The sequence below is a fragment of the Epinephelus lanceolatus genome, chromosome 17 (assembly GCF_041903045.1).
Source record: "Epinephelus lanceolatus isolate andai-2023 chromosome 17, ASM4190304v1, whole genome shotgun sequence".
NCBI lineage: Eukaryota > Metazoa > Chordata > Actinopteri > Perciformes > Serranidae > Epinephelus > Epinephelus lanceolatus.
In genome coordinates, this window is record NC_135750.1 from 28,877,837 (window position 1) to 28,889,862 (window position 12,026).

Sequence of the window (12,026 nt, forward strand, 5' to 3'; positions counted from 1 at the left end):
CAACACGTCACGAGGGAGTCGGTAGGAGCTCCCAGTGGATAGCACTGCTTGTCGGTCTAAACACCAGTTACCACAACCGAGTCGACCCGAAGGTACTGACATTATATTCCTCTGTTATATTGTTGTCTGCTAGCTAACCACTTTGTAACTTTGCCAAGGTTGGAAATAAACGCCGCTGTGTTAACTCTTACCGGCCGTTTTTTATCAGTTCACGTTAGCTAGCCAGCTAAATTAGGTAGCTACTACACATTAGCTTCAGCCTAGCTAGCAACAGCCTATACTCCTGGACATGCTTTTATCAACGAGCTGGTTGTAGGCACACTGTTTCCATGACACAGTTGTTGTTAAAGTTGATGTTGTGAAACAAGCGACCCTGGCGGCCAGTCGCCATCGCTCACGGGTTTGTGTTATTCCTGTCTCACAGCTAACATCGGCTAGCTAGTGTGTGAGGCGTTGACTGGACTGTAGTAACCGTCAATGTCACCGCTTCTAGATTAGCTTTATTAATCAACTATCTGTGTGTTTACAATACACTTGACCAACTCAGACCTGTGCAGCAGTAACAGTGTACATCGATTTCCCTGTATGTTTATCTAGATCCGTTTTCTACAAGCCAATGTGGTCAAGTTGTCAGTGGCTAATGCTATGAAATCCACACTATCCTGTTCAGTGGGTTAGGAGGGTGTGGAAACAGCTTTCTTCCAGGTTTAGCCCTCATAAACATGCCCTTCTTCCCAAAATCTACATGATAAAGACTCAGGATGAGAACAGCATTAATTGATATTTAATGTATGCAGGAACAACTACAAGAAACCGGTTTACTGTAGCAGAGATGAGGCAGTCAGGTTGTGACTGTGCTTGCATTTTGAGAAGTCACTTGACTCCATGTGGGGTCTTGAGTTCACATGGCAGCTTGTCCAACGTGCTCCAAAACAATTAGTAGGAGACAAAACGATTACTCTAATAAAGTTATAACTCACATTTGCCTGTTGCCTAGATCTGGCCTGTGTTGCTCCTCATGTTGTGTTGAATGGTCTTGGGGGGGTTTATTTATAAGTGCAAACAAAGGTTGGAGGTCAGTGAGTTAGTGAGTCACTGGGACAGATTAAGCAGGGGCACACAGGGTCTAGCAAGAGACAGGTTCACATGCTTTCTGCAAGACACATGGATAGTGATTGAATACTTCCCTGGTAATTTAGACTTATTTTGCCCTTGATGAGTTGGAAACTGTCTTTGGGAGTACTGTTGAGCTGCAGACCTTTTTACAGATGCTCTCATTGGTGTCCTCAGTTTACATCAAATGTATTTTATTATCCAGTCATGTAAACCCAACTGCCCAGTTTGTCAAATGACAGTTTAACTGTTGCTGTGTCTCCATAACATTAAAAACACACTCACTTTATAACACCTCAGTAATCTAACAGGACCTTACTGGTGTTAAAAGACGACTTAAGCTGTTTGTAACAATTTTCATAGTTATTTTTTTATTGGTATGGTATTGCCCAAAAGGGGTGCACATATATTTATGATTCTATTTTTAAAATGTTTGTAGAGTAGTGGGAGGTCACAGGGATGAGAGTGAACCGAAAGAAAGAGGAGTGGTAGGTGTAGGTCTAATCACTTCTTAAAATACCCTCCCAGCTTAGATAATACAGGGGCTTGTCAGCCTGTCAGCAACAGCAGAGCTGAGCAACTCTTAGCCCAAGAGGACAAACAGTGCCCCTTTGTGTTCTCGGCAACTGCCCCTCCTAGTTTGCCCCACTGCTCTCCTAAGCAGTGCCACTTCTCTTGTTTTGGTCACAGGTTTCAATGGCACTGGCTTGATGGGATCCAAGCAGGTGGCAAAGTGATGGTGTAAGGACTCGCAGTCACGGAGGTGCTTGCGCGTGGAATGTTGCGCTGGTCAGTGCACCTAGAAGGAGGGCCGCGGAGAGTCAACCATGCTGCTGTGGCGGTGGGACACAAGGTGTACTCCTTTGGAGGCTACTGCTCCGGGGAGGACTATGAGACACTCCGTCAGATTGATGTGCATGTTTTCAACACAGGTAGGTAGTGAATATATATGCACATACATATGCATACATATTGAGGGATCCCATTGGTTGTAGATTTTGTGGAAAATTATAGAATTTAGTTGTATAAATTTTGAAAGTGATCTCTAGTTTTCAGCAGTTTTTCTTGACAGTGAATGTAACTATTGTGGGAACTCAGTAGTTCATCCTGTTGCAATTTTATAACATGAAAAACATCAGTAAATCAAAAATAATATAATTTGCAGGTGTCGAGAGCACTCTGACTTGTAGATATAAAGTGCTGGAATTTAATATCAGCACCACACTTGAACCCCAGTACACATGTTAATGTAAAATGGTCTAAATTCGTACGCATCTGCTGTTGGTCTCTGTTTGTATCCTATGTAGGTGAAAAGGCATTCTACTTTCATGCCCCAGTTTTTATCTGAAATGAAGCAGGAAAATATTTGTTTTTAAAAGTATGTTGTAAGGATAAGAGAGTATTTCAGAGTTTGTTGAACCTTCACCGCTTTAACGGTTACCCATTATAGCTGGCAATTAAAACCCAATCTTTCCACTGTGGTTTTAGAATTGTTCATTGTTTGTTGTTTTTCCGTTGCTATCTCACAAACACAGGTGTTTTCTTTAAATTCACTGCTCCAGCTTTTATAAAACTGCTTAATTTTCTTTCTAGTAACCCAGTTTATACATTTTTCCCCTGCTGTGTGGTCAGCCACCTGCTTTAGGATTTTACAACTTCCTAAAGTAGCTTGAGCCTACCTGCCATTGCTGTACCATGAAAAGATCTGTAGCACTAAACCTTGATAAAGATGCCTTCGGCTGATTGAAATGGAAACGGGACCACCTTAGCTATTGTTTCAGTATTTTATCCTGTCACTTGCTTTGTGCTCCTTCTCTTTGATGTATATTTTACAGCAGAGCCTGCTGTCTTCTAAAGTCCTTTGATTTCCTTCCTTTTTCTTTACTTGTCTATTTTTTCCGACATTTCACTTTTCACCATCTGTAGTGAGCCCCTCAGAATAAGTAAAAAGGGAACTGGCAAAGCAGCAGTTTGGATTTCATTCAGATGTTACACACTGCAATCACATTTTGACACACTGCACAAAAGGTTAAAGGAAACACAGCTGTAAGAGTGAAATATTACAACTGACATTTAAATCTATTGCATATTTATTTCCAAAATGTTATTGCAGCCCTTAATTTTCTATTCTTTTACAAACTTATCTTAACCATGACTGTTTACAGATTAGGTTACCTGCAGTATGTTTTTGTAGTTATGTGTAATTTATAGTAAGAAATAGCAGCATGCACAGCTCCCAGTCTTGAACACTGACTGAACCAGGTGTTTTGGTTGTCACAGGGATCTAAACAAACCGAACACTGGCACTCACAGATAAATATTCTTCTTATTTATTGTGGGAAAAACAACTGCGTTTCAGCAAGAAGCTATCATCATTTATATTTATTTTGGCATTGAGGTTTGTCTTGAGTTAATATTGTCAGTTTATTTTCTTTAAATTTCTTTTGACAAAATGTTCCTGCATTTATAAGGTTGTAGTCCATTAAACATCTGCAAACATAAAACAGAATGTAATAAATGTGTTCTTTTCGACTGTGTTTTGAGTGAATGTACCTCTCTTAACTGTTTTGTACTTCAGTGTCTTTGCGCTGGATGAAGTTGCCTCCAGTGAGGACGGGAGGACATGAACGTGCCCGTGAAGTGCCATATATGCGCTATGGCCACACAGCTGTGCTGCTGGATGATATTATCTACCTCTGGGGTGGGCGTAACGACACAGAGGGGGCCTGCAATGTGCTTTATGCCTTTGATGTCAGTAAGTAGACCTGCATCTAACTCGCACTGTTAAGTGACTGTTTGAGGCTGGATTGCCTTTGAGATGCACCTGTTTGATGTTGAGGTCGTGATAGCAAAAGGGAGAGAAAACTGTTTTTACATTAGGGAGCTGTAACACCTGCTAATATGTGTGATAGTTTTCCATTACACGATGAAGTATTATGTCAGCACTGTAAAATGAGAGCTTAAGTCCCTCACAAGAGTGCTTAGAGTTAATATAAACTGGTCGTTCCTGCTTCATAGACACCCACAGATGGTTCACACCCAAGATTTCGGGGACTGTTCCAGGGGCGAGGGATGGGCACTCGTCCTGTGTCCTTGGGAAAGCAATGTATATATTTGGAGGATATGAGCAGCTGGTAAGTCTTCATCCCTCTACATTGTGGGACTTGCTCTCTGAATATTAAAACACGATTGAATTAATCTCCTTTGTTGTTTTTTAGGCTGACTGCTTCTCAAATGACATTCACAAGCTGGACACCACCACCATGGTGTGGTCATTAATTAATGCCAGGGTGAGTTAAAACCAGCAGTTCTTTATTCTTCAGAAATTATATTTTTTAGTGCTTCCTGTACAGAGAATGTCTTGCAATGAATATTCAAGTCCAAATAAAGATAGACAAAACGAAACACAAAGATAGAATGTATGGAATGACTGGCAACATGCTCAGTTACATTCAAAGCACTGTTGGATATCAACAAAGCATTGGTTATTACTGCGGCTGGCAGTACTGCTACACAAGCACTCACTGGTCAGATTGGCTGGATACAAAGGCACTGAAATGTAATGCAGCTCCCTGGTAGATGGCCAAGTACAAAAAGCCTCGCAGAGGATTATATACACTCCCCTTGTGGGAAATGCCATTTGTGTTTGTATGCAGTCAACATGCTCATGTGATAAACTCTTGTAAAGTATATTTTAGACATAGACCCCAGCCCCCAGAGTGAACTAGACACTGGTTGAGGAAAACTTACTTCACCAGATTCAGTGTTTTCTACCTAACTGATAACATTTTGTCATCAAGGAGATTACAGCTTGGTGCTTGCAGATTTAGTTGTACACGTGACTGAATAATACTTTTTTTCTGCATGCTCTCAGTGTTGCATTCCTTTTGGAAAAGAAAACTACCTGCTGTGTTTTTTACTCACAACCTTTTTTCTGTATGTTACGTCCAGCACAGTCATTTGAATAACAGTGGCTAATTTTATGAAGCGGGTCTTTTTTGGACATTATTTGTATCATCTGTTTTACAAGATTTTATTCTTTTCCCACTGCTCTATTTATAAACAAGTCAAAGAGCCTGCTTGCCTGCATAGCATTCAAGGAAAACAATGGCATCGCATTCTGGAAAGTAAGGCGTGTGAAAGGCTTTATCATGGCTAAATGCATAGGGAGGCTTGCCTTTGTTAGGCAGTTTCATTCAATAGAAACAGATCACATTTCAATGTTGTAAATTTGTTTTATATTCATACTAACTAAAGGTGCCAGCTGCATTATTATTCTGAGATGGTTCCCATTAGATTTTATACAATGCCCCTATTGCTATACGTTATTTTTGAAAGGCTGGTAGTTCCTAAAAAATGGTTTGGTTTTAGTGTGGAGTTGTAGTTGGTGACTTGGTCCAGTAGATGGCGCTGTTTACCTTAAGTTGCTGCTCATGAAGCCTGATCTTTGCCAGTGTGAAGATGAAGATTTATACCCAGGGTTATGATGAGCTGTGAAAGTTTGGAGACATTGTTTATGAGGTTTAGCTCAGGTTATGCAAGAATGCAGGTAGTATTTTAGCTACTTCCTGTTTTCTGTTGTGTATCTGCTCTGAAATTTTATGGAAGGTAAAAGTATAACAATCACAGCATCATCTGTTGGTCTTCTCTCTGGAGGGCACTCCGGCACGCTGGAGGGACTTCCACTCGGCCACCATCATCGGGACAAAGATGTTTGTGTTCGGAGGGCGGGCGGACCGCTTCGGTCCCTTCCACTCCAACAACGAGATCTACTGCAACAAGATCAAAGTGTTTGACACAGAGACCAACTGCTGGCTGAGCACCCCTTCAACACAGCCATCACCAGACGGACGCAGGAGTCATTCAGCCTGTAAGACACAAACACACACACATAAATCAATATGCTGAACAGATTTGTGATCATCGCTTTGCTTACATTGTGTTTTAGTAGACCAGTATCCTTAGTTACTCTGATTCTGTCTCCTCAAAGATTTAATGCACAATGTCTTTTTTGAACAGTCTGAAAAAATGTTTTTAAGAGGAAGGAATGGGGAGTAATTTCCCAATTTTCATACTATGATGATTCATTTGTGCACAAATGGCAGTGTTTTCCCCATGTGACCTTTCTCTGTTTCATTCTCAAGCATGATTTGTTTTTTATCATTTGTGTAGAGAGAGTATAAACAATGTTGCTCATTTTCATTTACTTAGTACAAGACTGCATTTTTTGCTCAGGTTGATTAAACAAATACAGCAAAGTTAACTGGTTCACAAGGTTCTATTTACTCTGCTGCAAACATCACTGACCTGCATGATAGACCATAAAAATTGGCTCATTTTTTTGTTTTCCTTTCTGTGTTTAGTTTCCTACAATGGGGAACTGTATATATTTGGAGGATACAATGCCAGACTGGACCGGCACTTCAATGACCTCTGGAAATTCAATCCAGGTGATTCACCATTTGTTTATTTCAGATTGTGAGAGCGTGTTATGTTGGTGTATAGCACTGCTGCTGATTGTGTTATCCCTGGTCGCGTTTCTTTGCTTAGTGGATAGTAATTTTGTTTATGATCTACCTGCATCGATGGCTGTTTACCCCTATAGAACAAATGCAGCACCGGCAGTGCTTACTTGTGTTGACCCACTTTCCTCCTCCACCTTCTGTCGAGAGTCATGTAGACAATCCTCCTCCATTGTATTATTGTGAGTCTAGTGATGGTGGCTGGCTGCCCTTCTCCACTGTGCTGAGAATGAAACACAGATACTCTGTCTTCCTCCCAGAAAATGAAAAACGTACAATAATTCCATCTCTGGAGTCTTTAATGGCTCGTACAAATGTTGCCAGATTGATTCTCAAGTCAGTTTAAGTGTTTTGGGGAAGAAACCCTTTTGCTCTTGTTCCGAACGCGTAGCTGTCATAGCTGTTGTCACACTCAGCACACCTGGGGTATATTCATCGTCAATATATGCTGTTTAGATAACACAACCTCGACTGCCTTTGTATGATGATTTACCTTTGTGTTACGGAAGAGTGAAAGTTTTGAGTATGGGGCCTGACAGCAGCTTGAAATCCAATGCATTAAGCTGTTTTCTCCCTCCTCCTGCCTGTTTTTATGACAGTCATTGCTAGGAAAATCTATTGCCATAGTGCATCAGCTGAAGCTACAGCTGCAACAGTGGGCATATATGAAATGTGTATCATGACAGTGCTGCTAGCACTACTGATCTTTAACCTCTCCAGTTTTAACTTATCGAACTATATTTATGGATAAAGTACTATGCATGAACTTTTTTGTCCAGCTGGAGAGTCTTGTACTGAATTATGTGATGATATGTGATGATATGATATTTCACCCAATTTTGTTTCTGTAACTACTGTACTGAATTGTATATAGACGGATGACAGTGAAGTCTTTTATCTCTTAAAACCTGTGTTTTGCTGTCCACTAGATGGCAGCACCTCAATAATAGTCCCAATTATTCAACAAAGTCTGAATGGCCTGTTGCTATAGTGATGCAATGATGCTGTTGGCTCTGAGAGTGTGAGACTACACATTTTATCCTTATATGGAACAAGTGACAGAGCTTCAACACCGTCACTCATATTGCACCTCAGCAGAGCAGAAGAAAGGATGTATTTCTATTTCTGAAATGTACAGTTTTCTGTTCAAATGAAGGTTAGGTTTGATTTTCGTGCATTAGTCCCTCCTTTTCATTCCCTTATCCCTGGGTTTTGTGTTTGTGGTCAGGCCTGCCATCTGGGGGGGGGTAAAAGGATACGGATGACACCGGCCAAGGCCCAGAATGGCTCATGCAAAGGTCAATGGCTGACCCTTAAAAGGAATCAAGTACAGCAATTTACTCACTTATATCCCTGACAATACAAGATATATAAATTTACGTTATAAATACATTTATCATTATCATTAAAATACATTCAAACTTGCCAACTGATGCCCCACCCCCTGCAGTTACTGTAAAAATGGCTTGGTCGAGTTTCAACAGCACTATTTTCACAATAACAGTGGGGGTCAGATGTGAAGAGCATCCGTGTGCTGCTATATTAAAGTGAAATGCAGCCTGACTAGCTATGTCAAAATGCCTCTCCAAAAATCAGGGGCTCAAAAAAGAAAAGGGGAGAAAAAGAGAGAAGAAGAAAACTAAAGGAGCAGAGAGGCAATGGCCAAATTTTTGGCTTAGAAAGTTGTGAAGAAGCACCAGGTAGCACAGACACAGCTGAACTCAGCAAAGATGAGAAGTTAGGCAGACCAGCTAAACTAAACAGTTTTTAAAGCTAGAGCAAAGACACTGGTATCATATGACACTAGACAGGTGAAGTCATCCATCGGTACCAACCATGTCATGCTGGCTAAATAACACAAAAAACTTAAGCTAAGTTTTGGCAAGGGAAAAAGTGGCATTGCCATTTAAATATTTCTGCATACTGGGGTCTCTAAATGGTCTTGGGATTGCATAAATTGGGTATGACTGAAAAACTCAGCCTCCTGTGAATCCAATCAGCCCAGTTGTATTCATGTTTGATGATGTTAGTCCTCATCATTGTCCTCACGTCCATAATTCCTGCTAACTGGCCCGTTTGTGGTTAGATATAGCAGGAAGCTGAATGAACTGCGGGCACAATGGGAGGCACCTGTAGGTTTATTTAACTTTAAGTGGCTGAGAGTTTGTATAGCTGCTATGATGTAGCCCACACAGATCAAATTTTGTATTCTTAAGATCCCTCTTTTGAACTATTTAGAGTGAGCATGTAATCTGAAGTTTTACTGAGAGTCTTCCACCTCGAAAGAGTCAGTCTTGCTTTCCCATCATTGTCTAAATATTGTTATCTCAACTCTATTCGTGTCTTGTGTGTACACATTGCAGAAGCCTTCTCCTGGAAGAAAGTAGAACCGAAGGGGAAAGGCCCATGTCCGCGGAGACGACAGTGCTGTTGTATGGTTGGGGATCGAATCATCCTCTTTGGAGGAACAAGGTGAGGCACAACATATTACTATCTGAACTGTCATTTCTCTCTACACTATAAAACTCACATAGTTTTATATCTAAGGGTTTATCTGTACTCTGTAATTAAGGATGCTCCAAATATTTTCTTTGTTAGCTTTCCCCAGTGACAAATCTAATCGGAAATTTGTCTTTGAGTTTAGCTCTTTAAGTCTTAGTTAAATCATTATTAGTTATTTATAATATATCATTACTTATATATTTTATTTCACCAAAAGAATATGTTTATATTTACACAGACCTTCGATGTAGTTCATTTGATGTGCTCTGTTTTTGAGTACATTTTGCAAAAATAACTTGCTAAGTCATTGTCAACTGAATAATCCTCCTCCCCAAAGGAAACAAAGAGGAAAATACAGATACATAGCTAGACACAGTTATATACATGTAGGCAGATACACTCCTACAGATACTACAGTATGTTTTAACATACACATACAGATAATAATTTGTTTGGGCAAGCAATTCAAATGTGGATTAGCAATCGTAGATCCCCCTGTTGAATTGTTCAGCGTTCAAATGTACAGTTGTTTTTATGTTGTTTGTGTTGTCCCTTTTCCACACGGAGGAGTGCATAATAAAAGCTTAAGCTGACAACACATGATAATAAACCACTGTGTGCCAGCTGAGCCATTGTTTTCTTATAAAGAGAGCATAACTAAATGCTCAATGTAGCAGGCTGACACCACTCATTATAGGCTGTCTGCTTTCAGCTTCTCAGTTGCAGTATCCAAAATATCTCAAAGTCAAAAGGTTGGATATACTCTGACGCAAAGACAGCCTGCAATGTTTGTTATGTGAAATATATTTTCAGTTTTTCGAATGAAGAATGTGTTTGTCAAATGGCCCAGACACCATTGGTTTCCATTAATTTCAGGAGGATTTGAAAACCAACTTGCAAAAAACGTGAAACTTAAGTCAGGTAACCCATCATGATTAACAGCATGGCATTTATTTTTGTCAGAGTCATTGTCGCTTGGTATTACAGTTGAAACAGGCACTGTATGGGAAACTTTTGCTTGTTGATGCATCCAGATGTTTTAAGGAAGACATTTATCATAAAGAAAGCATGCATGCAGGTTTAGAATTAAGATTTATCTACGTCTTTGTGTCCATTTCTTCAAGAAGGAGCCGGAAACTAACGGTTACAAGCACTGTATTTCACAAAAAAGCACGACAGACCAAAGAACAATGAGGAGACTTTCAATGCTTTCTTAAAGGTATACTATGCAGGATTGTCAGTTACTGTTTGTAAACACACTTGAGAGCAAAAGTGAGAATAAAAGCCAACCCCAGATCCACTCTTGTTTGGCATTTTGTCCCACTATTTTTGCGGTATTCAGCACTGTGTCTCTTGGATGCCTGCTGCTTATGGTCCGGCCCCTGGTTGCTATCTTGTTGCTACCTTGTTATGTACCCCTGACAGAGCACTGTGGGGATACACATCCACAAAGCACCAGAAAACAGAAAATAAGAAAATACAGGCAGAGGGCAGAGTCTCTGCAGGAAAATACACTGCCACACACTTCCAGTAGGTCATAGGTAATGACTGAGAGGGATTACTTCTGTATGAGTCTTCACATTGTTCTCTAGGAAAATCCTGCATAGTTTATTTTTAAACTTTAAGTTTAAAAACAGTGACCACCGCTTGCCTCTCAAAAAAACAACAATTTCAACATGCAAATTAGTAATTCATTGGAAAGCTGCAATGAATTACTATGGAAGTAGTGTATCCAACAGCTAATTAAAGGGGAACTATGCACATTTTCAGATTTCATACATGTTATTCATATGGTCTAAGATGGTCCAAAAACATCAGCAAACATGAACAACTCTGCCAAATACAGAAACTAGAGTGCTAAAATTTAAACTTGTGATGTCATTGAATATAAAGTCTGGGGCTGCTCCACAGACATTGAATGGTTAAAGATGTTCTTGATGACAGTGAGAGCACCCAGGGGACTGTTATGTGTACATGGGTACATTTTCAGTTTCAGAACTGAAAACACAAAATCAGTCTCCTCTTCATCATCTATGGAGCAGTTTCAGACTTTATACCCTATATCACAAGCTTGAGACTTACTTCTCTGGTTTCTGGCTTTGAGAGAGAGCAGCTCATGTTCACAAATACTGATTGAACTTTCCCAGACCATTAAAATAACAAACTGGAATTCTTAATTTAGGTGGTGTTCCCCTTTAAGGTGACACAAGGTTTCCATCAGCATTGGAGCTCCAACTTTGGAATCTGCAACTACCTCTGCTAACCCTAACTTGTTTGACTACATACTTGCTGACAACACCTCTGGCCATGAGAATATCTTTGTATTGTATTTGCATGGATCCATACTCTTACTCCTGCATAGTAAATGCCAGCTCCTGAGAAATGATACAGACACTGGAGCCATCATATAAAATACCAAGCTACTAGTTTTCAGGGACAAGATATTTCCAGAGATGTGCAAAGATATAATAAAAAAGGTGAAATGGTCTTTCTGTCAACAAAAGCTAACTCTTCTGACAGATAAACGCATAGCTCAGTAGTTTGCAATATGGAAAGAGAAACTGCCTCAGATGTTCAGGTGCTGGCTAGAGATTAAATGTTGCCAACTCTTTTCTTTGCAAACACATAAATCCTTACACATTTGATGTTTGTCATTGTTTGTCATCATAAATTTTAAGAAACACAGGCTCTCTTGACAAGTTTTAGACAGTTTGTGGAGAACAACTCCCCCCTTTCCAATATGCCAAATGGAGGCTCTGGCTCCTGTAGACAGCAGTCTGTGATGATTCCCTTGTTGGCTGTAAGACAGTAGTGATTGCCGGGGGATCGTAGGTGGTAAGGTGCCACTGGGCCGGTGACGGGCTTGTGATAGGCCAGTAGCCAGTAGAG

At 40.2% G+C, this 12,026-nt stretch overlaps 1 protein-coding gene across 1 annotated transcript in view; it reads left to right on the forward strand.

The window, feature by feature from the left end:
• Positions 1-12,026, forward strand: part of klhdc3 (kelch domain containing 3) — a 30,190-nt gene continuing 18,164 nt past the window's right edge. The window contains exons 1-8 of the mRNA XM_033613140.2: positions 1-92; positions 1,804-2,045; positions 3,692-3,868; positions 4,132-4,247; positions 4,332-4,403; positions 5,770-5,983; positions 6,477-6,563; positions 8,999-9,107. Of these exons, the coding sequence (XP_033469031.1) occupies positions 1,892-2,045; positions 3,692-3,868; positions 4,132-4,247; positions 4,332-4,403; positions 5,770-5,983; positions 6,477-6,563; positions 8,999-9,107 (929 nt within the window). The 5' untranslated portion in view covers positions 1-92; positions 1,804-1,891. The remainder of the gene's footprint in view (positions 93-1,803; positions 2,046-3,691; positions 3,869-4,131; positions 4,248-4,331; positions 4,404-5,769; positions 5,984-6,476; positions 6,564-8,998; positions 9,108-12,026) is intronic.